General features: G+C 46.8%; 1 protein-coding gene across 1 annotated transcript; it reads left to right on the top strand.

Annotated features, from left to right (window-relative positions):
• The first annotated feature begins 5,045 nt into the window (after nucleotides 1-5,045).
• On the top strand, nucleotides 5,046-24,573 carry LOC132385803 (zinc-binding protein A33-like). Its single transcript, XM_059958024.1, has 6 exons — nucleotides 5,046-5,456; nucleotides 6,126-6,221; nucleotides 6,633-6,866; nucleotides 8,544-8,566; nucleotides 8,653-8,771; nucleotides 20,240-24,573. Exons 1-6 carry the CDS (start codon nucleotides 5,046-5,048, stop codon nucleotides 20,791-20,793), a joined length of 1,437 nt encoding a protein of 478 aa, XP_059814007.1. The 3' UTR covers nucleotides 20,794-24,573.
• Nucleotides 24,574-24,588: the final 15 nt, after the last annotated feature.

Below are 24,588 nucleotides of genomic sequence, written 5' to 3'. Positions count from 1 at the left end.
AGAGCCTGCATGGAATACTGTGCTCAGGTCTGGTCCCCGTCTCAGAGGCAGTCTGTCGGATAAAGGGAATGAAGAAGTTTCCCAAGTTGATTTTGGGTTGTGGTAGTGTCCTCAGAGAGATTACAGTATTTGGGCCTGTCTCAAAACTAGAGAAATAAGAGGTGGTCTGACTGAAACAGACACAGACTCACAGGGTAGGGGCAGGAATCATGTTTTCCCCGGCGGGAGGGGGGGGGGGGGTGTTGGCGGTGGAGATGTTGAACAAGGGTTTACAGACTCGAAATCAGAGGTCACCTCAGCAGGGCTGAGATCCGGCGAAATTTCCTCACCCAGACTGTAGTGCATACTTGGAATTTTCCTCCACAAGTTTTTTTTTTAATTTAAAGTCAAATTTAGGGGCTCAGAGATGATGGGAACGTTGTTGGAAAGTGGCGCTGATGTCAAAGATCGGGTATTCTGAGGAAAGGGTAGAATAGGAGCAACGGGTCGAATGGCCTTGCACGCTCCTATTTCTTATTTTCAAAAGCACGAGTTTACCTTTGCGCCTTGTTCTCCCTTGGTTTTCAGCCGTTCGCATTGCACAGGGGAGCGGTGAGAGCTCCGGAGATCCATCGGCAGCCGCTGCTGGGCAACTCCCGTCTCCGAGCAGTAAGGACGGATCTGGGAGACAACAGGCCCAGATCCTCGGCGGGGAAAAGCCTGGCGCCCTCCGTGTAGCTGAAACATCTCACGGAATCTCCGCCGGTCGCTTCAGCTCTGCCTTCGAAAGGATTCACGACCCGCCGGTGGTGCAGCCGAAACCCGAGGCGCAGCTCCCGGTCTCCGGCCTCACTCGGTTCCGGTCCCAAACTCCGGCCCGGCCGGGTGCTCAGCCTCCCGCCCACTGACACTCCTCAACCAATGAGCGCATCCTTCTCCCAGAGCTGGTCGCTGATTGGCTGTGTGTGTGTGAGGACGGGCTGCTGCTAGGAGCTGGAGATGTCAGTCATAGTTTGTTCTCAGAATCAAAGTACAGATTAAAATACAGGTAAAATACAAAGTAAAAATGTACAGATTAAAGTACAGGGAAGTCATCAGATTCAAACGATATACATGAACTGACAGACACTGTGACACCCTCCATCAGTTTTTGTGCGGATGCATGTGTACCCACAAAAACTTTCCGGACCTTCGCCAACAATAAGCCATGGTTTAGCCCCAAACTCAGATATCTTCGCTAAGCTAAGGAGGACGCCCACAGGAGTGGGTATAGGGCCCTGTACAGGCTGGCCAGAAATGCACTGACCAGAGAAATCACAGTGGCCATGCGGCTCTACTCCGAAAAGTTGAGGAATAATTTCTCAGCTAACGACTCATTGTCGGTGTGGAGAGGCCTGCAGGAGGTCACTGGCTACAGGAGACGCACTGCCCCTCCCCCCCTACTGAGGTTAACAAAGCTTTGGCTGACGAACTTAATACCTTTTACTGTAGATTTGAGAGGGTCCATTTTACACCTGTCCCTCCCCCCTCTTCGGACTCTCTTCCTGCCTTCCCTCGACCATCACTCGATGGCACTCATCCCCCAATTACTGCAATCACCTCCCCACCATTTCTGCCCAGCCCCCCTAGATCACAGCTTAGAATCAGTGAAGGAGAAGTACGTCGACTGTTCCAGCGACATAAGACCCGAAAATCTCCAGGCCCAGATGGGGTCTCCCCCTCCTGTCTACGAGCCTGTGCTGATCAGCTGGCTCCCATCTTCACTCAGCTCTTTAACAGATCTCTGGAGCTGAGTGAGGTTCTGACTTGCTTCAAGCGCTCTGCCATCATCCCGGTCCCCAAGAATCCCACCATCACAGGACTGAAGGACTACAGACCTGTCGCATTGACATCTGTGGTCATGAAATCCTTTGAACGCTTGGTGTTGAACCACCTGAAGACCCTCACCAGCAGCCTGCTGGATCCCCTGCAGTTTGCCTACCGGGCAAATAGGTCAGTAGACGATGCAGTCAACCTGGATTGCACTATATCCTGCAACATCTGGATCGTCCTGGGACTTATGCTCGGATGCTGTTTGTGGATTTCAGTTCGGCGTTTAACACCATCGTCCCTCATACCCTCTGCTCCAAATTGTCTCACCTCACTGTGCCACCTGACCTCTGCGATTGGATTTACAGCTTCCTGACCAACAGAAGTCAGCAGGTAAGGATGGGACAGGTCACCTCGGATACTCGAATCACCAACACCGGCGCCCCCCAGGGGTGTGTCTTCTCTCCCTCTACACCAATGACTGCACCTCTTCCAACCCCTATGAGAAGCTTTTGAAGATTGCAGACGACACCACCGTCATCGGACTAATCCAGAACAGTGATGAGTCTGCATATCGACAGCAGGTGGACCAACTGGCGCTCTGGTGCGGTCGGAACAGTCTGGAGCTGAACACGCTCAAGCCAAAGGAGATGATAGTGGATTTCAGGAGACATCCCCCCGTTATGTGCCCCCTCACAGTCCTCGGCAGCCCTGTGTCCACCGTGGAGAACTTCAGGTTCCTGGGAACCACCATCTCTCAGGATCTGAAGTGGGAGCAGTACATCAGCTCCATCCTGGGACAGCAGCGGATGTACTTCCTGCGGCTCTTGAGGAAATATGGTCTGCCTCAGGAATGCAGCTGCAGTTCTACACTGCAGTCATTGAGTCTGTCCTGTGCACCTCCATCACTGTGTGGTTTGGAGCCTCCAACAAGCAGGATAGAACCAGACTGCAGCACACAGTGAGGACTGCCGAGCCCATCATTGGAGCCTCCCTGCCCTCTATTGTGGACCTGTACTCTTAAAGGTTGAAGAAGAGGGCGGGGAACATCATAAAGGACTCCTTCCATCCTGCGCACGGACTGTTTGAACTGCTTCCGTCTGGTAGGCGCTTCAGATCCCTCCAGACTAAGACTAATAGACACAGGAGAAGTTTTCTCCCTACTGCGGTCACTTTGCTGAACAGTTAACTGCGTTAACTGTCGACTAACTATTACTTGGATTGCACTACCTGTTTGTATAATCTATATTTTCATTTATATTTATCATCATTATTATTATGAGCAGAGAGACAACATCTGCCGGAAGTAAATTCCTTGTGTGTGCACAGGGACTTGGCGATTAAAGTCTGATTCTGATTCTGAGAAGCATTTTCCTGCAGACATACCTGGAAAAAGTATAGAATAGTAACCATAACAGAAGCAGGCAGTGAAAGATCAGCCAGAGTGCTGAAGGTAACACACTGTGCAAAAACAGAGAAACAGCGTTAAAATAACAACGGCATGAGATAACCGCAGCGGCTGCTGATGGATCTCCGGAGCTCTCACCGCTCCCCTGTGCAATCCGACAGGCTGAAGGCCAAGGGAGAACAAGGCGCAAAGGTCAACTCGTGATTTAGAAAATAAGAAACAGGATCAGGCGCTCCCATTCGGCCCGTTGCGCTGTTCTGCCCCTCACTCAGAACATGTCTGATCTTTGGCCTCAGCGCCACTTTCCTGCAACGTTCCGAAGTTTGCCGAGCCCCTAGATATGTCTGTTTAATTTAGAAAACTTGTGGAGAAAACTCCAAATATTCACTGCACTGTGTTGGGGACATTTCTCCTCATCTCAGTCCTGCTGAGGTGATCTCGGATTTTGAGTCTGTGATCCCTGGTTCAACTACCCAGCCAGGAGAAACATCATTCCTGCCCCTACCCTGTAAATACCCTGTGAGACTGTGTCTGTCTCAATCAGGAGGCTTCTCCATGTGAACCTTGTGTTAACGAAATTGGTGGCAGTTCTTTCAGACCAGCAGCTTTGACCACAAGAACACCAGACAGTTGTCAGCACGGAATGTCCTGCAGTTACTGCAGGAGAAGGACTGGATGGACACAGTGGAGAGGTTCCCTGAGCAGACAGCCCAGACCATCTGGCAGAATGCCTCATCACCAGATCTCACCAACAGGCACCAAGACCTCACCTGTCTGGAGACGAGAGGGTCCCTCCCAGTCTGATCCTTGCTGCATGCCCGGAGATCACTCCCACAGCGCGCTGCCCCGAGATTACTGCAGTGGAGACGAGAGGGCCCCTCCCAGTCTGATCCTTGCTGCATGCCCGGAGTCACTCCCACAGCGTGCTGCCCCGAGATTACTGCCGTGGAGACGAGAAGGCCCCTCCCAGTCTGATCCTTGCTGCATGCCCGGAGTCACTCCCACAGCGCGCTGCCCCGAGATTACTGCAGTGGAGACGAAACGGTCACTCACCTCTTTGTGGACAGTGGGCTGGCGAAAATCTGTGGAGAGAGATGCAAGGGCCTGTGCCACAGCAGCTGCGTGACAGAAGGCTCACTGATCTTCGGGCTGTTCCCAGGATCCAAAGAAAATCGGACAGCGAGTGCTGCTGGAAGATCATCAGCTCGGGGAAAGACACTCTAAACTTTTTGGCCTGCCATCACACCGAGATGTCCGGAGAGCAGGGGTTCCCAACCTGGGGTTCACGGTTACTGGTATTGGTCTTTGGCACAAAAAAAGTTTCGGAACTGCTTTCGTACAGGAATGCTGCCGACTGACACATTCCAGTCTATAGGGACACCATTGGATATACAGGGATTCTCTACACAGGACAGGGAGTGGCCGGGTTGGTTGAGGAATCCTCAAGGTTATTGTAGTAGTGAACCACCCCAGGGGGGCAGACGGCTTCTCCTTTCAGCGCAGGACTTCAATCGTCTTCCAGGGGAAGGTCCTTCCGACCGCAGGGATGGGGCCTTTTGAGATTCAGCTGACGTTTTTGTCGCTCTAGGTTGTTAATAGATGGGTTTGCAAGCCATATGGCCATCTCTCCTCCGCTCGTAGCCAGGCTTAGACAGACCATGTCCACTTTTTCTTATCTGTTGCACTTTTAATGTCTTTTTGATCCCACATTAACCAAAATTTCCACTGAACACATCCAGCATCAGAATCTGCAGCTCTCGTAGTGGACAATCGATGTACTACAATCGCAGGGGTTCAGCAGATCCCCGAAAGTGAAAGCATTCTGAATCAGGAAGTGCCGGGAGTTAACATGGCTTCGAAAAGAAAGGCCGAGAGTTGGACCGAGGAGGTATTTTGTTCCATCTGCCTGGATTTCTTCACCGTTCCGGTTATTCTGGAGTGTGGACACAACTTCTGTCGCTCTTGTATCACACAGTGTTGGGAAAGGGAGCAGAGAAACTCCTGCCCGGAATGTAGAGAGGTGATTGCTGACCGCACCCTCAGGGTGAATCGGGCCTTAGCAAATCTGGCTGAAAAAGCTCGAAATCTAAACCTGAATCGGAAAGGGAAGGAAAGTAAACTTCACTGCGAGGAACATGAGGAAGAACTGAAGCTGTTTTGTGAAACGGACAAGACACTGATCTGTGTGATCTGTGCAGTTGCGCAGAAACACAGAGAACACCGCTTCGTGACGATTAAAGAAGCTGTTAAAATCTACAAGGTAAAAGTAATTCGAATTTAATACTCTCCCCATCGTTTATTGTCCATGACACGAGCCTCCATAAACAACACATCATCCCCCACCGTTCGCCGTCTCCAATGGGATTCTACCACGATGCACATCTTTCCCTTCAAAAGCGCAGTCCCACCCTCCTCCACAACAACTCTCCGCTCTCTACGTAATTCCGTTACCCACTCGCTTCTCCCCACTGACTTATCTCCTGACACCGATACCTGCAAACGGGGCAAGTTCGACACCTGACTCCTAGCAACCCCTGCATCACCACTATTCATGGCCCCAAACAGCCCCCAAATCCCCCCTTTTCCTCCATGGTCGATTGTCCTCTCGCTCAGATTCCTTCTTCTCCAGCCCTTTATCTCTTCTACCCGTCCCCTCTCAGCTTCTCACTTCATCAAGTTCCCCCTCACGTTGTCTCACCCGTCACCTGTCAGCTGGTTCTCATCCCCAACCTTTTCTTTCTGGCTTCTGTCCCATTCCTTCCCAGTCCTAATGAAGGGTCTCATCCTGAAACACCGACTGGTTATTTCCCCTGAATAGATGCTGTCTGACTAACTGAGTTCCTCCGGCATTTTGTGTGATAATCGGGTTTGATCACCTGTTTCTTTTGATGCATCTTTGTTTCTATTTCCTTCACTCTCTGACTTCCAGGATCAGCTAAAATCTTCCTTAGACTCTCTCACAAAAAAGAAATCAGACTTCCAGGAAAAGGAGCAGCAACAGAAAGAGAAGATTTCCGGAGTTCGGGTGAGTCTTCCTGAGTGGAATTTCTGTTATTACTGTCGGGTTTTGCTCCATTTAGTGCAGAATAGACGAGTATCGCAGCTCCACTGACCTGGGTTCAATCCTGACCTCTGCTGCTGTCTGTGTGGAGTTTGCATGCTCTCCCTGTGGCCATGACAGTTTCAGACACATTCCAAGGACATGCCGGACGAACAGTTGAATACAATTAACCCTTTGAAGTTGAGGGTATGTGAATCAAGTGGGAGTTAATGGGTCAATGAGGGAGTATAGGTTTCAGGGAAACGTGAGGGAATGGGGTTGACAGGAATGTCTCAGAGGTAGTATGGACCCCAGTAGACCGAACAGTCACCGTCATATCAAAAGGAAATACTACACAGCAATGTAGTAAACTAATCTTCACCTTTTATTCGACAGGAACAGTCACACAGCCTTCAGTCCCACATCACATCCCAGTTTGCTGACCTGCACCAGATTATCACTGAGAAAGAGCAGAGCTTACTCAGGGATCTCAGGGAAGAAGAGAAGAGGATTCTTAACACAATGGAGCAAAATTTTCTTAAGATTCAAGAGAATATAAGGTTTATTCAGGAGGAAATCACTAAGTTAAAGGAACAGATGGATCGTAAAGACGGTGTGATATTTCTGAAGGTGAGGGAATATGTTTCAGTTTATATCTGTCAATTTGAACTAAATGAACAGTGGAAAATTTGAAATAAACACAGCACAGCGGCCAATTCTACCAAATCAATTGCCGCTGCTGGTGTCCTCACACAGAGTGTTCTCCTTGCATGACGAACCTCCAATCACTCCGTTAATGACATTCTAAAATGTCGGAGATAGATATTCGATCCTTCATCAGCAACGTATAATATTTAAGCAATGAATTTTCCGCATAATTAATCGTACATTAAACTGCAATTAATCGGTCAACAAAAAATATGGCATTTGTCAGTCCCAGGATCAAAACAGCCCAGAGCAAAGTACGAATACGTAACTTATTCCCTTCGCTTTTACCACGTCCCTACTCACGTGACTGGTTATTGTAATAAACACGTAACACAGAATACAATGCAGATAGAAAAAAGACGTGTTGCTCCTACACACAGCATTTACAAATGGCAGTAAACTGTTTCTCACCAGACAATTGATGCAACTATTCAGGGTTGTTGTTGTCCCAAAACTGGACTTCCACAACTTCTGTACATCCCAGGACAGAATGCAATCTTCTCTGGAATGATATACTGTGATCATAACACAGAGCTGCTGATTGTGTCCTTAATTACCACGTTAAATAACCTCTAAAACTCCCATTAACACCCAGTTCCGGTCATAGGCTCTGAGTGTGACTGGTGCGGTGGATGTGAGGTTCTCTCTGTCAATCAGTGAGGACAAAGAATGTGACCCACACATCAGACTTATCCTCCATATCTGGTTTCCATCAGATTACGGAAACTTTCACTGTCTCTACATTTTCAGATATGATTTACATGGGATTGTGTCTCATTCTCCGTCACAAGCAGGCCATTTGGTCCATCTCCTCTAATCAATTTCCCTTCTGCACAATCATCCTGCCACCTGCTCACCACAACCAGCAATACGTGTTTATCCTGCCTCTCCATTACATGCAATTTCTGCTGTTCCACTTTAACCACTCCTGTGGCACTGAGTTTCACATCCTCATCACTAAATTTCTTGTGGGATTTATTAAAAACCACCTGGCATTTTATCTTTGACTGAAGGTCTCCCCATAAATAGAAATATAGAAACAAAGAAAACCTACAGCACAATACAGTCTCTTTGGCCCACAATGCTGTGCCGAACATCTACTCACTTTACAAATTACCTCGAGTTAGCTATAGCTCTCTATTTTTTCTAAGCTCCATGTACATTTGTGGGAGTCTCTTGAAAGACAGTATCGCATCCGCCTCCACCTTCGTTGCCGACAGCTCATTCCACCCATTCCAAAACACTTACCCGACATCGCCTCCGTACTACTTCCAAGCACCTGTGTCCTCTCGTGTTCGCCATAATGAGGTACTTTTTCCACCTTCACGCAATGAAATTCAACACTTATCTTACATTGTTCCATTTTATCATTCTGACGCCTTATCCAGATGGTAATGCACAGCCTGTCCTGTCCTTCCTGTAAGTGTTGGTCTAATTTTGAGAAATATTCCCTGTAATTTTCCCCGTGGTTCTGTATTGTCCGTGTGTGTGAGTGACTGTTGGAGTGGAAATTTTTAACACCTTGTAATGATTTGGATGAAATTCAGGATATGGACAGTAAGTCCAAGTGCAATCAGATTTGTGTTTTATTTATTTCAGGAGGAAGCTCGTCGGAACAGAAGGTAGGACAGGATTTTTACTGAAACCCTGAATGGATTTGAAAATAGTTCAGAATTACAGTTTATCACCAGCAGTTTAATATTTACAGAATCAGTTACGATCTCCAGGAATTGTCAGTGACAGATGAGGCCCTACCGGTTGAAAAATTCGATCACCTCTATTTGTTGAACACAGTGTTGAGAGAAACGCTTGATGCTATTAATCGAGGTAAAACTTACAAAGTTTCATTTTCTCTTTGTTTATGAGACACAATTAAGATAATTTGAGGCAACGATTGGCTGTAATAATAGGCTGATAGGGGAAAGTTTATTCCAATCATCAGGGGAGCAGACAGGAGAATCTGTGGACGTGAATGGGACACCCGAATGGTATGTTGCCTCCTGGGTGCCATGGTGGGACGACTCGGATCGTGTCCGCAGCATTTCCGAGAGGAAGAGAAAACAGCCAGATATCTTGGTTCATATTGGTTCCAATTACATTGGTTCCATTACTCTGTGCCCTGTGAGTGCAGTGTCTGATTGACGCAGGTCTTACCCCTTTTTGATCGACATCTCTCACTGTTGTCAGAGGCAGAATAGGGGAGTGGTAGTGATCGGGAACTCAATCTTCATGAAGCAGACATGAACGGGACTCCTGAATGGTACGTTGCCTCCCAGGTGCCAGGGTCAGGGACTACTCAGATCGTACCTGTAGCATTTTAGAGAGGGAGGTAAAACAGCCAGATATCTTGTGTATTTTGCGACCGATTACATAGGAAGTAGAAGCAAAGAGGTCCTGAAAATAGAATTTGGTGAGCTTGGTAGAAAGCTCCGGGATTGTAATTTCTGGATTGCTGCCTGTGCCACGTGCTGGTGAGGGTAGAAACAGGATAATTTGGCAGATTAAAGATGGCTGAGAAGCTGATGCAAGGGTCAGGGTTTCAGGTTCTTGGATCAATGAGATCTCTTATGGAGGAGGAATGACCTGCTCGAAAGGGATGGGTTGCACCTGGACTTGAGGAAGACAATATTCTCAGAGAGGTTTGATGGAGCTGTTGGGGAGGGTTTAAACTAATTTAGAGGGGGTTGGGAACTGGAATGAAGGGTAAAATGCAAAAGATAGCATGCAGTGAGGCTGTCAGACATGACAGATATGAGGACAAAATTGCAGCCAGCAAGGTGAGTATGAGTGCTTTAGAGATGCAGAATTAAAAAGGGTAGCAGCTACAGTACAGAAAGTGTTATATCCCAATGCATGGAGTATGAAAAATAAGGTAGATAATCTTGTTGCACTATTTCCGATTGTCAGGTATGATGTTGTGGCCATCACGGAATCGTGGCTGAAGGATGGTTGTAGTTGTGATCTCAATGTCCAAGGTTACACAATGTACCGGTGGTACAGAAAGGTCGGGTGACGGGGCAATGTGGCTCTGCTGGTAAATCAGCAGCTGAATGTGACATAGGGTTGTAAGATGTTGAATCCTTGTGGGTTGAGGTAAGTAACTGCAAAAGTAAAAATGACACTGACACCAGTCATATACAGGCCTCCCAACAGTCAGTGGGTTGAGGCCCACAGATTACAATTGGAAATAGAAAAAGCTGATGAAAAGGACAATGTTCTGATAATCATGGGAGATTTCAACATGCAGGTCAATTGGGAAAATCAGGTTGGTAAAGGATCTCAAGAGAGTGAGTTTGTTGAATGCAATGTGATGGCTTTCTAGATCAGTTTGTCGTTGAGCCTACTCGGGGAACAGCTCTACTGGATTGGGTGTTATGTATTGAACCAGAGGTGAGTAGTTAAAAGAAACCTTAGGAGGCAGAGCTCACAACATGATCGAGTTCAACTTGAAATCTGATAAGGAGACAGTAAAGCCTGACATTGTAGTATTTCAGAGGAGGAAAAGAAATTACAGTGGTCTGAGAGGGGTGTTGGCCAAAGCAAATTGGAAGGAGATGCTGGTAGGGATGAGAGCAGAGCAGAAATGGTGTCAGTTTCTGGGAAAATGAGAGAGGTGAGGGATAGATGTATTCCAAAATTAAATAAATACTCAAATGGTAAAATTGTAAAACCGTGGCTGACAAGGGAAGACAAGTTAATGAAAAGGCAAAAGAGAGGGCATACAACTAAACAAAAAATAGTAGGAAGACAGAGGATTGGGCAGCTTTTAAATATCTACTGAGAGGAACTAAAAGAATGATTGGGAGGGGAAAAATAAACAAGAAATTGGTTTGAATTTAATTGACTTTATTACTTACATCCTTCATATACATGAGGATTAAAAATCTTTACGTTATGTCTCCATCTAAATGTGCAATGAGCAATTTATAGTAATTTATGATTAATTATATGTATGACATGCTGGTCAATATAACATAGAAATACAGCTGTGTCCACATGAGTTAAGCAGCCTGCTGGCCTTGTTGAAGAAGCTGTCCCGGAGCCTGTTGCTCCTGGCTTTTATGCTGCGGTACTGTATACCGGATGGTAGCAACTGGTACAGTTTGTGGTTGTGGTGACTCTGGTCTCCAAAGATCCTTCAGGCCAGTTTTACACACCTGTCTTTGTAAAACAAGTTATCAAACAATATCAAATTGTTTTTCAAGTATTGTAGAAAAATGAAACAGAGGTGAGAGTGGATATAGGACCGCTAGAAAATGAGGCCGGATATATAATAACGCGGGATAAAGAGATGGCAGATAAACCAAATATTTTGCACCAATCTTCACCGTGGAAGACACTAGCACTGTGCCCGGTGTTGAAGAGTGCGAGGGAGGAGAAGTGAGTGCAGTTGCTGTTACACGGGAGAAGGTGCTCAATAGGCTGAAAGCCCGACCCGGACCAGATGAACTGCACCCTAGTGTTCTGAAAGAGGTCGCAGTAGAACTTATGGAGGCATTTCAAATGATCTTCCAAAAATCACTGGACCCTGGCATGGTGCCAGTGGACTGGAATATGGCAAATGTCACTTAACTCTTTAAGTAAGGAGGAAGGCAGCAGAAAGGAAATTAGTGACCAGTTAGCCTCACCTCTGTGGTTGGGAAGAAATTGGAGTCAATTGTTAAGTGTGAGGTTATGGAACACTTGGTGACACTGGACAAGATAGGAGAAGTCAGCATGGAATACCCTGCCTGACAAACCTGTTGGGATTCTTTGAGATTACTAGCAGGATCGATAAAGGGGATGCAATGGATGTTGTATATTTGGAATCTCAGAAGGCCTTTGACAAGGTGCCACACTTGAAAGTGGTAACCAGGTTAAGAGGCCATGGGATTACAGAAAAATTACAGGCATGGTCAGAACATTGGCTGATTGGTCGGAAACAGCGAATGAGAGTAAAGGGATCCTTTTCTGGTTGGCTGCCAGTGACTCGTGTTCCGCAGGGGTCAGTGTTAGGACACCTTCATTTTATGCTATATATCAAGATTTAGCTGATGGAACAGACCATAAGATATAGGAGCAGAAGTAGGCCATTCGGCCCATCGAGTATGCTCCACCATTCAATCATGGGCTGATCTTTTTATTCCGGTCATCCCCACTCCCCTGCTTTCACCCTATACCCTTTGATGCCCTGGCTAATCAAGAACCTATCTATATCTGCCATAAATATGACGGCCTTAACAGCCACTTGTGGCAACACATTCCATAGATTTTCCACACACTAACTAAAGTAATTTCTCCACATCTCAGTTCTAAAAGGACGTCCTTCAATCCTGAAGTCATACCCTCTTGTCCTAGAGTAGATGGCTTTGTGGTCGTCGAAATAATGTGCAGATTTTTTTTTCAGATGGGGAGAAAACCAAAAAAAAAACAAAAACCCAAAAAGCTGACATGTAAATGGACTTAGCAGTCATTAAGGTAGTTTCTCCGCATCTCAGTTCTAAAAGGAAGAACTTCAATCTTGAAGTCATACCCTCTTGTTCTAGAATAGATGGCTTTGTTTCCAAGTTTGCAGATGATACAAAGATTGGTGGAGGGGCCGGTAGTGTTGAGGAAACAGTTAGGTTGCACAAGGACCTGAGTGGGGAGAATGGGAAAGGAAGTGGCAAATGATATACGATATTGGAAAATGCATGGTCATCCACTTTGGTCGTAGAAATAGTGTTCAAATTCTTTTTTCAAATGGGGAGAAAACCCAAAAAGCTGAGATGAAAATGGACTTAGCAGTCATTCTGGAGAACATCCTAAATGTTCATTTGCAGGTAGAGTCAGTGGTGAGGACGGCAAATCCAATGTTAGCATTCAGTTCAAGGGGTTTAGATCGCATTCAATTCAAGCGCAGGGATGTGGTGCTGAGGCTTTATAAGGCACTGGTATTGAGTATTCCCTTGAGTGTTGTGAAAAATTTTGGGCTCCTCTAAGAAAAGATGTGCTGGCATTTCAGAAGGTTCATTTCATAAGGATGATTCCAGGAATGAAAGGGTTATCATACGAGGAACGTTTGACAGCTCTGTGTCTGTACTCACTGGAATTTAGAAAAAAAAAGGGGGGGATCTCATTGAAACCTTTCGAATGTTGAAAGTCCTAGACAGAGTAGATGTGGAAAGGATGTTTCCCATGGTAGTGGAGTTTAGCACAAGAGGGCACAGCGTCAAGATGCAGTGACATCTATTTTAAACAAATATGAACAAATTTGAGCCAGCGGCTGGTGAATTTGTGGAACTTGTGTGTATTTAAGGCAGAGCTTGATAGGTTCTAGATTGGACACAGCATCAAAGGTTACGGGGAGAAGACCAGGGAGTGGGGCTGAGGAGGAAAAATAAGGATCAGCCATGATTGAATGGCGGAGCAGACTCGATAGGCAAATGCCCTAATTCTGCTCCTATGTCTTATGGTTATCTGACCACTATATTGAAGCATTGTGAGAATGAGCTCGGACACACCAACAAGCATTGACATGGGTCAAGATTTCATCTCGGGAGAAGCACACACAGCATAACCGGCCTGGCAAATCTCCTTCACACACACACACAGGAAGGACTGGCAGATTGTAGTCAGAGCCTCAGCAATGTTTTCCCTCAGTAACCTGGAAACCAATCTCTACAGAGACAGTCATTTATTCATTTAAACAACTCAATCACGTGTGACACATTGTCAACACACACCAGACATGTGATGACACACTGTAGCATACAAATTCCTCAATGGGCACACTCTCCTTCAATGTGTATACACACCACACGGATATTTACCACAATCAACACACACACACACGGATACACTATCAGAGTGTGACACACGGCCACAGAAATAGGCACAAATTCCCATTTAGGATTGACATCTGCCGTCCTTACCCAGTCTGTCTGTTCTCTGGCACTGAGCTGCCCTCTGACGTGACGTCACATCAACACTTCACAGACAGACTCCGGGGTGAGATTCCTCACGAGGATGATCTGGGAGGGTTTGATGGATGTTAAACCCACGGCCCACTTCATCAATGTGCGAGACTAAGATGTCTTCTTGAGTGTGGCCCATTTGTGTGTGTTTGCCTGCCCCCCATCCCTCTAACCATTTCCCATCTGTGTACCGGCCCAAATTTATTTTAAAATATTTTATTTTTACCTGTTACTACAGCGTTTGAGGGAAAATTCCATTTAACAACCTCCCTCTCTATGAGAATGTTACCCGGTAGACCACACAGAAAAATTTCCTGTCTCACATTCAGTCTGAGGCCTCTGGTTCTGTACTCCCATTACTTGGAAAAAGAAACTATTTAAGCTCCTTAAAATTATTTATCTTGATAAGGGGGCATATCTGAACATCCTACACTACATCTGAATAGCCCAAGCTTATCCACTCTCTGCTTATAACCCAAGCCCCCAGTCCTGGTAACATCCTCCTGAAGCCTCCTGTCCAGTGTAACGACATCCTCCCCATATTCGGGAACCGGAAATGCAGACAATGCTCCAAGTGTGGTCTATCATCGACATCAAAGGCCTTGCTGAATTTCATGTGGACAGTGTGGAATAGGCTGATGAATACACGACTGAAGGTGTTTTTTTAGATTGGAACAAGAAGTGCGGCGTGGGAGCTAAATTCTGAAGGAAGGCAGTTTTCTAAAATAAAAACTTTGCGTACAAGAACGGCGAGACTGCGCAGGACAGTGCGGAGAGTTTAAAAAGATGACCACTCTACACAGCGGGCAGCGGAGTGGGTGGCAGTAGTTTGGCTCAACGGGCTTAGGCGGTAACGGGAAGAGGCGAGAGTGAGGCACCGATTCTTTTTCTCCCCTTGGCAAATCGGCCCGATGGACGGGGGAACAGCAGGGCACATTAGCGAACGGTTTAAAAAGTCCGTGTGTTTGGCGAAGTTAGTGGGTGAGTAGACCCATCTTTCTTTCTTTCATTCCTGTAGAATTAGCTAGCATGTCTGCGGGTTAGTGCTTTGCTCAGGGTCTCAGATGTGGGAATCCTGGGAGACCTCCAGCCTCCCTGATAGCCACAAATACACCAGGTGAACCGAGATTCAGCTCCTCGGAGACCGTGTTAGGGATCTGGAACTGCAGCCTGATGACCTACTGCTTATTAGAGAAAATGAAGAGGTGATAGACGGGAGCTACAGGGAGGTAGTCATCCCTAGGCTACAGGGGTCAGAAAACTGGGTGACTGTCAGGAGAGGGAAGGGAAATGCCAGGGTAGTGGAGAGCACCACTGTGTCTGCCCCCCTCAGCAAGAAGTATATCGTTTTGGATGCTGTTGAGGTGGATGACCTGACAGGGGACGGCCACGGTGACCGGGTCTCTGGCACTGAGCCTGGCGCTGTTGTACAGGAGGGAAGGAGGGAGAAGAGGAATGCGGTAGTCATAGGGGATTCCATAGTCAGGGGAACAGACAGGAGATTCTGTGAGCCTGATAGAGATACCCGCATGGTGTGCTGCCTCCCAGGTGCCAGGGTACGGGGTGTCTGGGATCGGGTCTAGAATATCCTGAAGGGAGAGGGCGAGCAGCCAGCTGTCTTGGTACATGTTGGTACCAAGAGGAAAAGGGAGGAGGTCCTGAAGAGAGATTTCCGGGAGTTAGGAATGAAGCTGAGAAGCAGGACCTCCAGGGTAGTAATCTCAGGATTGCTGCCTGTGCCATGTGCTAGCGAGGGCAAGAATAGTAGGATCAGGCTGATGAATGCGTGGCTGAGAGACTGGTGCAGGGGCCAGGGTTTCAGATTCTTGGATAATTAGTATCTCTTCTGGGGGAAGTATTACCTGTTTAAAAAGGACGGGTTACACCTGAACCATAGCGGGAATGTTTAATAGAGCTGTTAGGGAGGGCTTAAACAAATTTGACAGAGGTCATGGAAACCGGAATGATAGAGTGGAGGAGGGAGAAAACAGAAATAAATCTATGAGACTGAGCAGTAAAGATGTCACGAAGCACAGGCAGGTGATGGGGCAAATTTGCAGCCACTGGGATGAGCTGCAGTGCAATCAAAACAAAAAGTACCAAATACTGGACTTAAGGTGTTATACTTAAATACACACAGCATAAGGAAGAAGGTGGATGATCTTGTCGTACAGCTACAGATTGGCAGGTATAATTTTGTGGCTATCACAGAGACGTGGCTAAAGGATGCATGTCTGTGAGAGCTGAACGTCCAAGGATACACGGTGTATCGGAAGGATAGGCAGGTAGGCAGAGGGGGTGACGTGGCTTTATTGGTAAGAAATGATATTAAATCATTAGAAAGAGATGACATAGGATCGGAAGGTGCAGAATCTTTATGGGTTGAGCTAAGAAATCGCGGGGTAAAAGGACCCTGATGGCAGTTATCTACCGGCCTCCTAACAGCTGCAGTGATGTGGACTACAAATTACAACAGGAAATAGAAAAGGCTTACCAGAAGGGCAGTGTTGTGATAATTGTGGGGATTTTAACATGCGAGTGGATTGGGAAAATCAGGTCGACACTGGATCTCAAGACAGAGAATTTGTAGAATGTCTACGAGATGGCTTTTCAGAACAGCTTGTTGTTGAGCCCACTAGGGGATCAGAGGTACTGGATTGGATATTGTGTAATGACCCAGAGGTGATTAGAGAGATTGAGGTGAAGGAACCGTTAGGAGGCAATGATCAGTTCACTGCGAAATTTGAGAAAGAGAAGCCGAAATCCGATGTGTCGGTATTTCAGAGGAGTAAAAGAAATTACAGTGGCCCGAGAGAGGAACTGGCCAAATTTGACTGGAAAGGGACACTAGCAGGAAGGACGGCAGAGCAGCAGTGCCTGGAGTTTATTCGAGAAGTCAGTAAGGTGCAAGACAGATTTATTCCAAAAATGAAGAAATTTTGGAATGGAAAAACGTTGCTACATGGCTGACAAGAGAAGTCAAAGCCAAAGTAAAAGCAGAGGAGAGGGCATTCAAGGAAACAAAAATTAGTGGGAAGACAGAGGATTGGGAAGTTTTTAAAAGCTTACAAAAGGAAACTAAGAAGGCCATTAAGAGCGAAAAGATGAACAATAAAAAAGAAGCTAGCAAATAATATCAAAGAAGATACTAAAAGCTTTTTCAAGTATATAAAGAATAAAAAAACGGGTGAGAGTGGATATAATACAGATAGAAAATGATGCTGGAGAAATTGTAATGGGAGATAAGGAGATGGCTAGGAAACTGAACGAGTATTTTCATCTGTCCTCACTGAGGAAGATATCAGCAGTATACCGGACACTCAAGGGTGTCAGGGATGAGAAGTGTGCGCAGTCAGAATTACGACAGAGAAAGTACTCAGGAAGCTGAATAGTCTCAGGGTAGATAAATCTCCAGGACCAGATGGAATGCACCCTTTAGTTTTGAATGCCACTCTGGTATTTAGGAAGGGGGCAAGGAAACAAAAAGTGAATTATAGACCTGTTAGCTTGAGAAATGGTTGGGAAGTTCTGGAGTCAATTGTCAAGGGTGAGGTTACGGAGTAAATGGAAACATATGACAAGATAGGCCAAACTCAGCATGGTTTCCTTAAAGGAAAATCCTGCCTGAGAAACCCATTGAAATTTTTTGTGGAAATTACAAGTAGGCTAGACAAGGGAGATGCAGTGGATGTTGTGTATTTGGATTTTCAGAAGGGCTTTGACCAGGTGCCACACATGAGGCTGCTAAACAAGATAAGAGCCCATGGAATTACAGGAAATTTACATATGTGGATAGAGCGTTGGCTGATTGGCAGGAAACAGACAGTGGGAATAAAGGATCCCATTCTGGTTGTCTGCCAGTTACCAGTGGTGTTCCACAGGGGTCTTTGTTGGAGCCGCTTCTTTTTACGTTTTATGTCAACGATTTGGATTATGGAATAGATGGCTTTGTGGCTAAGTTTGCCGATGATACAAAGATAGGTGGAGTGGGCGGAAGTGCTGAGAAAACAGAGAATCTGCAGAGAGACTTGGATAGATTGGGAGAATGGTCAAAGAAGTGGCAAATAAAATACTATGTTGAAAAGTGTATTGTCATGCACTTTGGTCGAAGAAATAAACGGGCAGACTATTATTTAAAAGGAGAGAGAATTCAAAGTTCTGAGATGTGATATTGAGGCACTATAAGGAACTGGAAAGACCTCACTTGGAATACTGTGTGCAGGTTTGGGCTCCTTCTTTAAGAAAGGATGTTCTGACATTGGAGAGGGTTCAGAGAAGATACACTAGAATGATTCCGGGAATGAGAGGGTTAACATATGAGGAACATTTGATCACTCTTGGACTGTACTCCTTTAGAAGAATGAGGGAGAACCTCACAGAAACATTTCGAATGTTAAAAGGCGTGGACAGAGTGGATGTGGCACAGTTGTTTCCCATGGTGGGGCAGTCTAGTACAAGAGAACATGACTTAAGGATTGAAGGGCGCCCATTCAGAAGGGAGATGCGAAGAAATTTTTTAGCCAGAGTGTGGTGAATCTGTGAATTTCTTGTGGCAGTGGAGGCCAGGTCATTGGGTGTATTTAAGGCAGAGATTGATCAGTATCTGAGTAGCCAGGGCATCAAAGGTCATAGTGAGATGGTGGGAGAGTGGGACTAAATGGGAGAATGGATCAGCTCATGATAAAATGGCGAAGCAGATTCGAAGGGCCGAATAGCCGGATTCTGCTGCTTTGTCTTATGGTCATATTTGAATGCACCAGTATAAGGATCTTGTAGTACAGGTAGAGTTTGGCAGGTACAACCTTAGGCAGGTACGACTTTGGTTGAAGAAATAAAGACATAGACAATTCTGTAAACAGTGCCTATTTTCAAAAATCAGAGGTGCAAAAGGACATGGGTGTCCTTGTGCAGGATTCCCTGAAGGTTAACTTGCAGTTTGTGTCGGTGATAAGATTGGCAAACTCAATGTTTGCTTTCATTTCGAGAGGATTAGAGTACAAGAGCAAGGGTGTAATTCTGAGGTTTTATAAGGCATTGGTCAGACCACACTTAGAGTATTGTGAGCAGTTTTGGATCCCTTCTATCGGAAAACATGTACTGGCATTGGAGGGGGTGCAGAAGATTCACAGGAATGATTCTGGGAATGAAAGCGTTAACATATGAGGCGTGTTTGATGGTTCTGAGCCTGTACTCACGGGGGTTTAGCAGAATAGCTGATTTATTATCCCCATCAAACCTATTCTCCTGCCTCCTCCACATAAATTTTGAGACTCTGACTAATCAAGAAGTTTACTTATTAACTTCTTCTTTAAAAATCAAACAGGAGAAAATCTGCAGATGCTGGTAATCAAAGCTACACAGGTCCTGATGAAGGGTCTCGCCAGATCTCTCTGACACCTGTCTGGAGAGAGTTGATGTTGGGAGGATGTGGGTGGGTCGAGAACGGTAAGCACAGCCTCCGACTATAGGGGTGTCCATTTAGGACAGAGATGAGGAGGAATTCCTTTATCCACAGGATAGTGAACCTGCCACAGGCAGCTGTGGAGGCCAAATAATTAAGGAGATTTAAAGCAGAGTAACACACACAAATTGTCGGGGGAACAGCAGGCCGGGAAATTTCTATGGAAAAGAGTAAACGGTCGACGGTTCAGACTGAAACACTTCATCAGGACCTGTGTTGCTTAAGGGTTCCTGCAAATTCATCCCCTGTCCTAATGAGGGGCTGCGGGGGATGGGGTTGTGGGAAAGGGGACAAAGTCATCCTCATCTGCCATCTTTGCCCCCTCCAGCTTCTCATTACGTTTACACACACAGTTCACCCACAGGCTTTCCACCCCACCCCCTCCTGGTTCAATCTGCCATTCATCTCTCCGCTACTGGTTCCCATTATCACCTCCTTTAATGTCTCAAACCATCACACTCACAGATGAAAGTGAACATTGTATGACGGGCCTGTTCCTGTGCTGTACTGCTCGATGTTCTCTGTTCCCGGTTTTGAAGAATGAGAGGAGATCTCAGGGATCAACAGGCAGGAGTCAGGGAGTATGTTTCCCCTGTTTGAGGAGTCAAGGGCCAGGGGTCTCTCTGCTCTCCGTCCAGCGTAAAAGCCTTGGCGAAACATTAGTTGTCCATCCGCTTTCGTCGGGTCAAACGACGGTGAAGGTTCTTGTCGGCCGCTCGACTGCGCCTGAGGCCCAGCGGCCTGTCCACCAGTCCCAGGTGACTGCTGCCCGAGTATCCTCCCCCCCCCCCGATCCCCGGGGCCGCGCTGTCCGAGTCTCCCCCCGATCCCCGGGACCGCGCTGTCCGAGTCTCCCCCCGATCCCCGGGGACTCTCTAATTCTCTGCTTCTCCCCCCAGTCTCTGTCACCCTGGATGTGGAAACGGCGAATCCGTGTCTCGAGGTGTCTGAGGATCGGAAGAGTGTGAGATGTACCGGGACCCGCAGGAATCTCCCTGACACCGGGAAGAGATTCACATACTGGGCTTGTGTGCTGGGATCGGAGGGATTCACATCGGGGAGACATTACTGGGAGGTGGAGGTGACGGGGAATCGGGTCTGGTGTCTGGGAGTCGCCGCAGAGTCTGTGGAGAGGAAGGGATGGTTCAGTCTGAGTCCGGAGACCGGATTCTGGGTCATCGGGCGGAATGGTGACGTGTTACATCGGGATTATGACGTGTTCCGTGTTCTCCCCTCCCCCGAGTCCCGTCTCGCTGCCGGTCCCATCCCCGGGAGGGTGGGAGTTTATCTCAGTTACGAGTCCGGGACAGTTTCATTTTACAACGCGGAGACCAAGTCCCATCTCCACACCTTCACTGGGAATCAATTCACCGGGAAACTTTATCCTCTCTTCCGGACTCGGGATGGAAAACAGTGCCTGAGAATCTGCTCCGGTTCCGCTCCGGGTCTGTAAACGGGTCGGGTCCCGGGACCGGCGTCAGGAGTAAAGTCCCTGTAAATATAAATGTGCGGAGAGTGCAGCTAAATACGTGGCTAAGGAGATTGTGCAGGAGGGAGGGCCTCGGCGCCCACAAGGACGGGTGTGATTCCCCTTCGTGCCTCGGTGGGTCTGTTTCGGCTACGTCTGTGGTGGCTGACGAAACATGCTTTGACAGGGAGCGAGCGAGGATCAATGACTACAACTCCCAGAAGGCCCCACTGATGACGTTGTGATGTTGTTTAGGGGTAAGGTATAAAAGCAAAATGGAGGAAAATGTAATGCATTACGTTTTCTCTACTGTGTCGTGCCTTCAAAGAGAGATTCCAGCGAGCAATAGATAGAACACAGAACAATACATCACAGTACAGGCCCTTCGGCCCACGATGTTGTGCCGACCCTTAAACTCTGCCTCCCTAAGCTTAAATTCCTCCAGTTACCTGTCTAGTAGACTCTTAAACTTCACTAGTGTGTCTGCCTCCACCACTGACTCGGGCAGTGCATTCCACGCACCAACCACTCTCCGAGTATAAAATCTTCCTCTCATATCCCCTTGAACTTCCCTCCCCTTACCTTAAAGCCGTGTCCTCTTGTATTGAGCAGTGGTGCCCTGGGGAAGAGGCGCTGGCTATTAATTCCCCTTAATATCAACTATACCTCTATCATTTCTCCTCTCATCCTCCTTCTCTCCAGAGAGTAAAGCCCTAGCTCCATTAATCTCTGATCATAATCTATACTCTCTGAACCAGACAGCATTCTGGTAAATCTCCTCTGTACCCTTTCCAGTGCATCCACAACCTTCTTATAGTGAGGTGATCAGAACTGGACAGAGTACTCCAAGTGTGGCCCAACCTGCGTTTTACAGAGCTGCATCATTACATAGCGACTCTTAAACTCTATCCCTCGACATGAAAGTTAACACCCCATAAGCTTTTTTATCTACTCTGCCTACCTGTGAGGCAACTTTCAGGGATCTGTGGACATGTAGCCCCAGATCCCTCTGCTCTTCCACACTTCCAAGTATCCTGCCATTTACTTTGTACTCTGCCTTGGAGTGTGTTCTTCCAAAGTGTACCATCTCATACTTCTCCAGGTTGAACTCTATCTGCCACTTCTCAGCCCACTCCTGCATCCTATCAATGTCTCTCTGCAATCCTTGACAATCCTCTGAACTATCCACAACACCACCAACCGTTGTGTCTTCTGCAAACTTGCTAACCCATCCTTCTACCCCCACACTCAGGTCGTTAATAAAAATCACGAAAAGTAGGGATCCCAGAATTGATCCTTGTGGGACACTATTAGTCACAACCCTTCAATCCGAATGTAAACCCTCCACCACAACTCTGCTTTCTGCAGGCAAGCCAATTCTGAATCCACCTGGTCAAACATCCCTGGTTCCAATGCCTTCTGACTTTATGAATAAGCTATGTCGATCACATCCACTGCACTACCCTCATCTATATGCCTGGTAACCTCTTAAAAGAACTCTATCTTAAAAGACTGTCCCTACTTCCCTTTTTGAACAATGGGACAACATTCGCCAACCTCCAATCCTCCTGTAACATTCCCATGGACAATGAGGACATAATGATCCTAGCCAGAGGCTCAGCAATCTAATTCCTCGCCTCGGATCCAGAACTGGAATGTGGCACAGCGAGAAGATGAAGAGATTCATTTCTGCAGGTCAAATTTGAACACAGAATATAATATTAATGGGAAGACTCTTGGCTGTGTGGAGTGTCAGAGATCTTGGGGTCCGAGTCCATGCGACACTCAAAGCTGCCGTGGAGGTTGGCAGTATTGTTAGGAAGGGTTCTGGTGTGATGGTCTTCATCAACCGAGGGATTGAGTTCAAGAGCTGTGAGGTGATGTTGAAGCTATATTTCTCCTAACCTGTACATAAGTAATTGTACCCCAACACGGCAGGGCTGTGGGCTTAGTTGGACTCCACTTGGGAGTCCTGTGTTCAGTTCTGGTGGCCTCACTACAGGAAGGATGTGGGTACTATAGAGAGTGTAGCGTAGATTCACAAGGATGTTGCTCTTGGATTGGAGAGCATGCCTTATGAGAATCGATTGAGTGAACTTGGCCTTTCCTTCTTGGAGCGACGGAGGATGAGAGGTGACCTGATAGAGGTGTATAAGATGATGAGAGGCTTTGACCATGTGGATAGCCAGAGGCATTTTCCTAGGCTTGAAGTAACTAACACGATGGGACGTAGTTTTAAGCTGCTTGGAAGTCGGTACCGAGGGAAAGTCAGGGGTAAGTTCCTTACTCAGAGAGTGGTGGATGCATGGAATGGGCTGCTGGCAATGGTGGTGGAGATGGATACAATAGGATATTTTAAGAGATTCTTAGATAGGTTCATGGAGCTTAGAAACTTAGAGGGATATACGATCAGGAAATCCAAGGCAGTCTCTAGAGTAGGTTACATGGTCGGTACAACATTGTGGGCTGAAGAGCCTGTAATGTGCTGTAGATTTCTGTGTTCTGTGTCAAAGACAGGCAGAGGGATTAGTTGAAATGGACTGGAGGACGGTATGGAAAGGTTGGGCCGAAGGGCCTGTGTTAGTGCCGTAAGGGAGGGGTTCTGTCCCAACCATCGACTCTGTTCCCCTCAACAGATGCTGCCTGACTTGACAACGTTCTTGAAAAGTTGTATTCAGTTCCGCTTAGCATTCTGTACAAAGGATGTTTTGTGCTGGAAGAGTGCAGAGGAGATTCATCATGATTGAGGGGGCTTGTGTTCATAAGTCCATAAGGCATAGGAACAGAATTAGGCCATTCAGCACATTGAGTCAGCCAACTTTCCATCATGGCTGATCCCAGATCGCACTCAATTCCAGATATCTGACCTCCCGCCATATCCTTTAATACCCTGACCGATCAGGAAACGATCAAATTCTGACTTGAATATACCCACACACTCGGCCTCTACCGCAGTCTGTGGCAGAGCATTCCACAGATCCAATACACCTTGGCTAATAAAAAAAAAGCTGCTTACCTCTGTTTGAAAAGGTGGCCCCTCAACTTTGTGGCTGTGCCCCACCACAGGAAATACCTTCTCCACATCCACCTTATCCAGTCCTTTCAACATTCGGTAGGTTTCAATGAGATGCCCCGCATTTTTCTGAGTTCCAGTGAGCACAGGGTCAAAGCTGCCAAGTGCTCCTCATATTTTAACCCCTTCATTCCCGAAATCATCTTTCTGAACCTCCTCTGGACTCTCTCCAATGACAACACATCCTGTCTGAGATGTGGGGCCCAACACTGTTGACAATACTCCAAGTGTGGCCTGAATGAGATTAGACATTGTTGATCTACAGGGGAATTCATAACTCCCAGATAGTGATTCCATTGTCAGGCAGTTACGTGGCAGTTGTATAAATCTCTAGTTTAACCACATCTGGAGAATTGCATTCGAATACAGGAATAATGCGGAGGTTTTGGATGGTGAGTGGAAGATGCTTAACAGGATGCTGCCTGGATAAAGTGAGACTGGACAATCTCGGGGAATTTTTTCCGGAGTGGCAGAAGCTGAGGGAAGTCTGACAGACGTTTACAGGAATGTGAGAGACACAGACAGAGTGGACAGCCGGGATTTTTTCTCTAAGGAGGAAATGTCCAATGCCAGTGGGCATGCACTTCAGGAGAAAGTGGGAACACATCCTCATTGGTCCTTTTTGCACTATTGAATAATTTTGTGATTTAGTGTAATTTTGTCTTTTCTCTGCATAGCTGCTGTTGAAAAAAACTATTAAAAAAGTC

Source organism: Hypanus sabinus (genome assembly GCF_030144855.1).
Source record: "Hypanus sabinus isolate sHypSab1 chromosome X2 unlocalized genomic scaffold, sHypSab1.hap1 SUPER_X2_unloc_23, whole genome shotgun sequence".
Classification (NCBI taxonomy): Eukaryota; Metazoa; Chordata; class Chondrichthyes; order Myliobatiformes; family Dasyatidae; genus Hypanus; species Hypanus sabinus.
The sequence above is the reverse complement of the archived record's forward strand: the minus strand, read 5'-3'. Positions and strand labels throughout refer to the sequence as shown.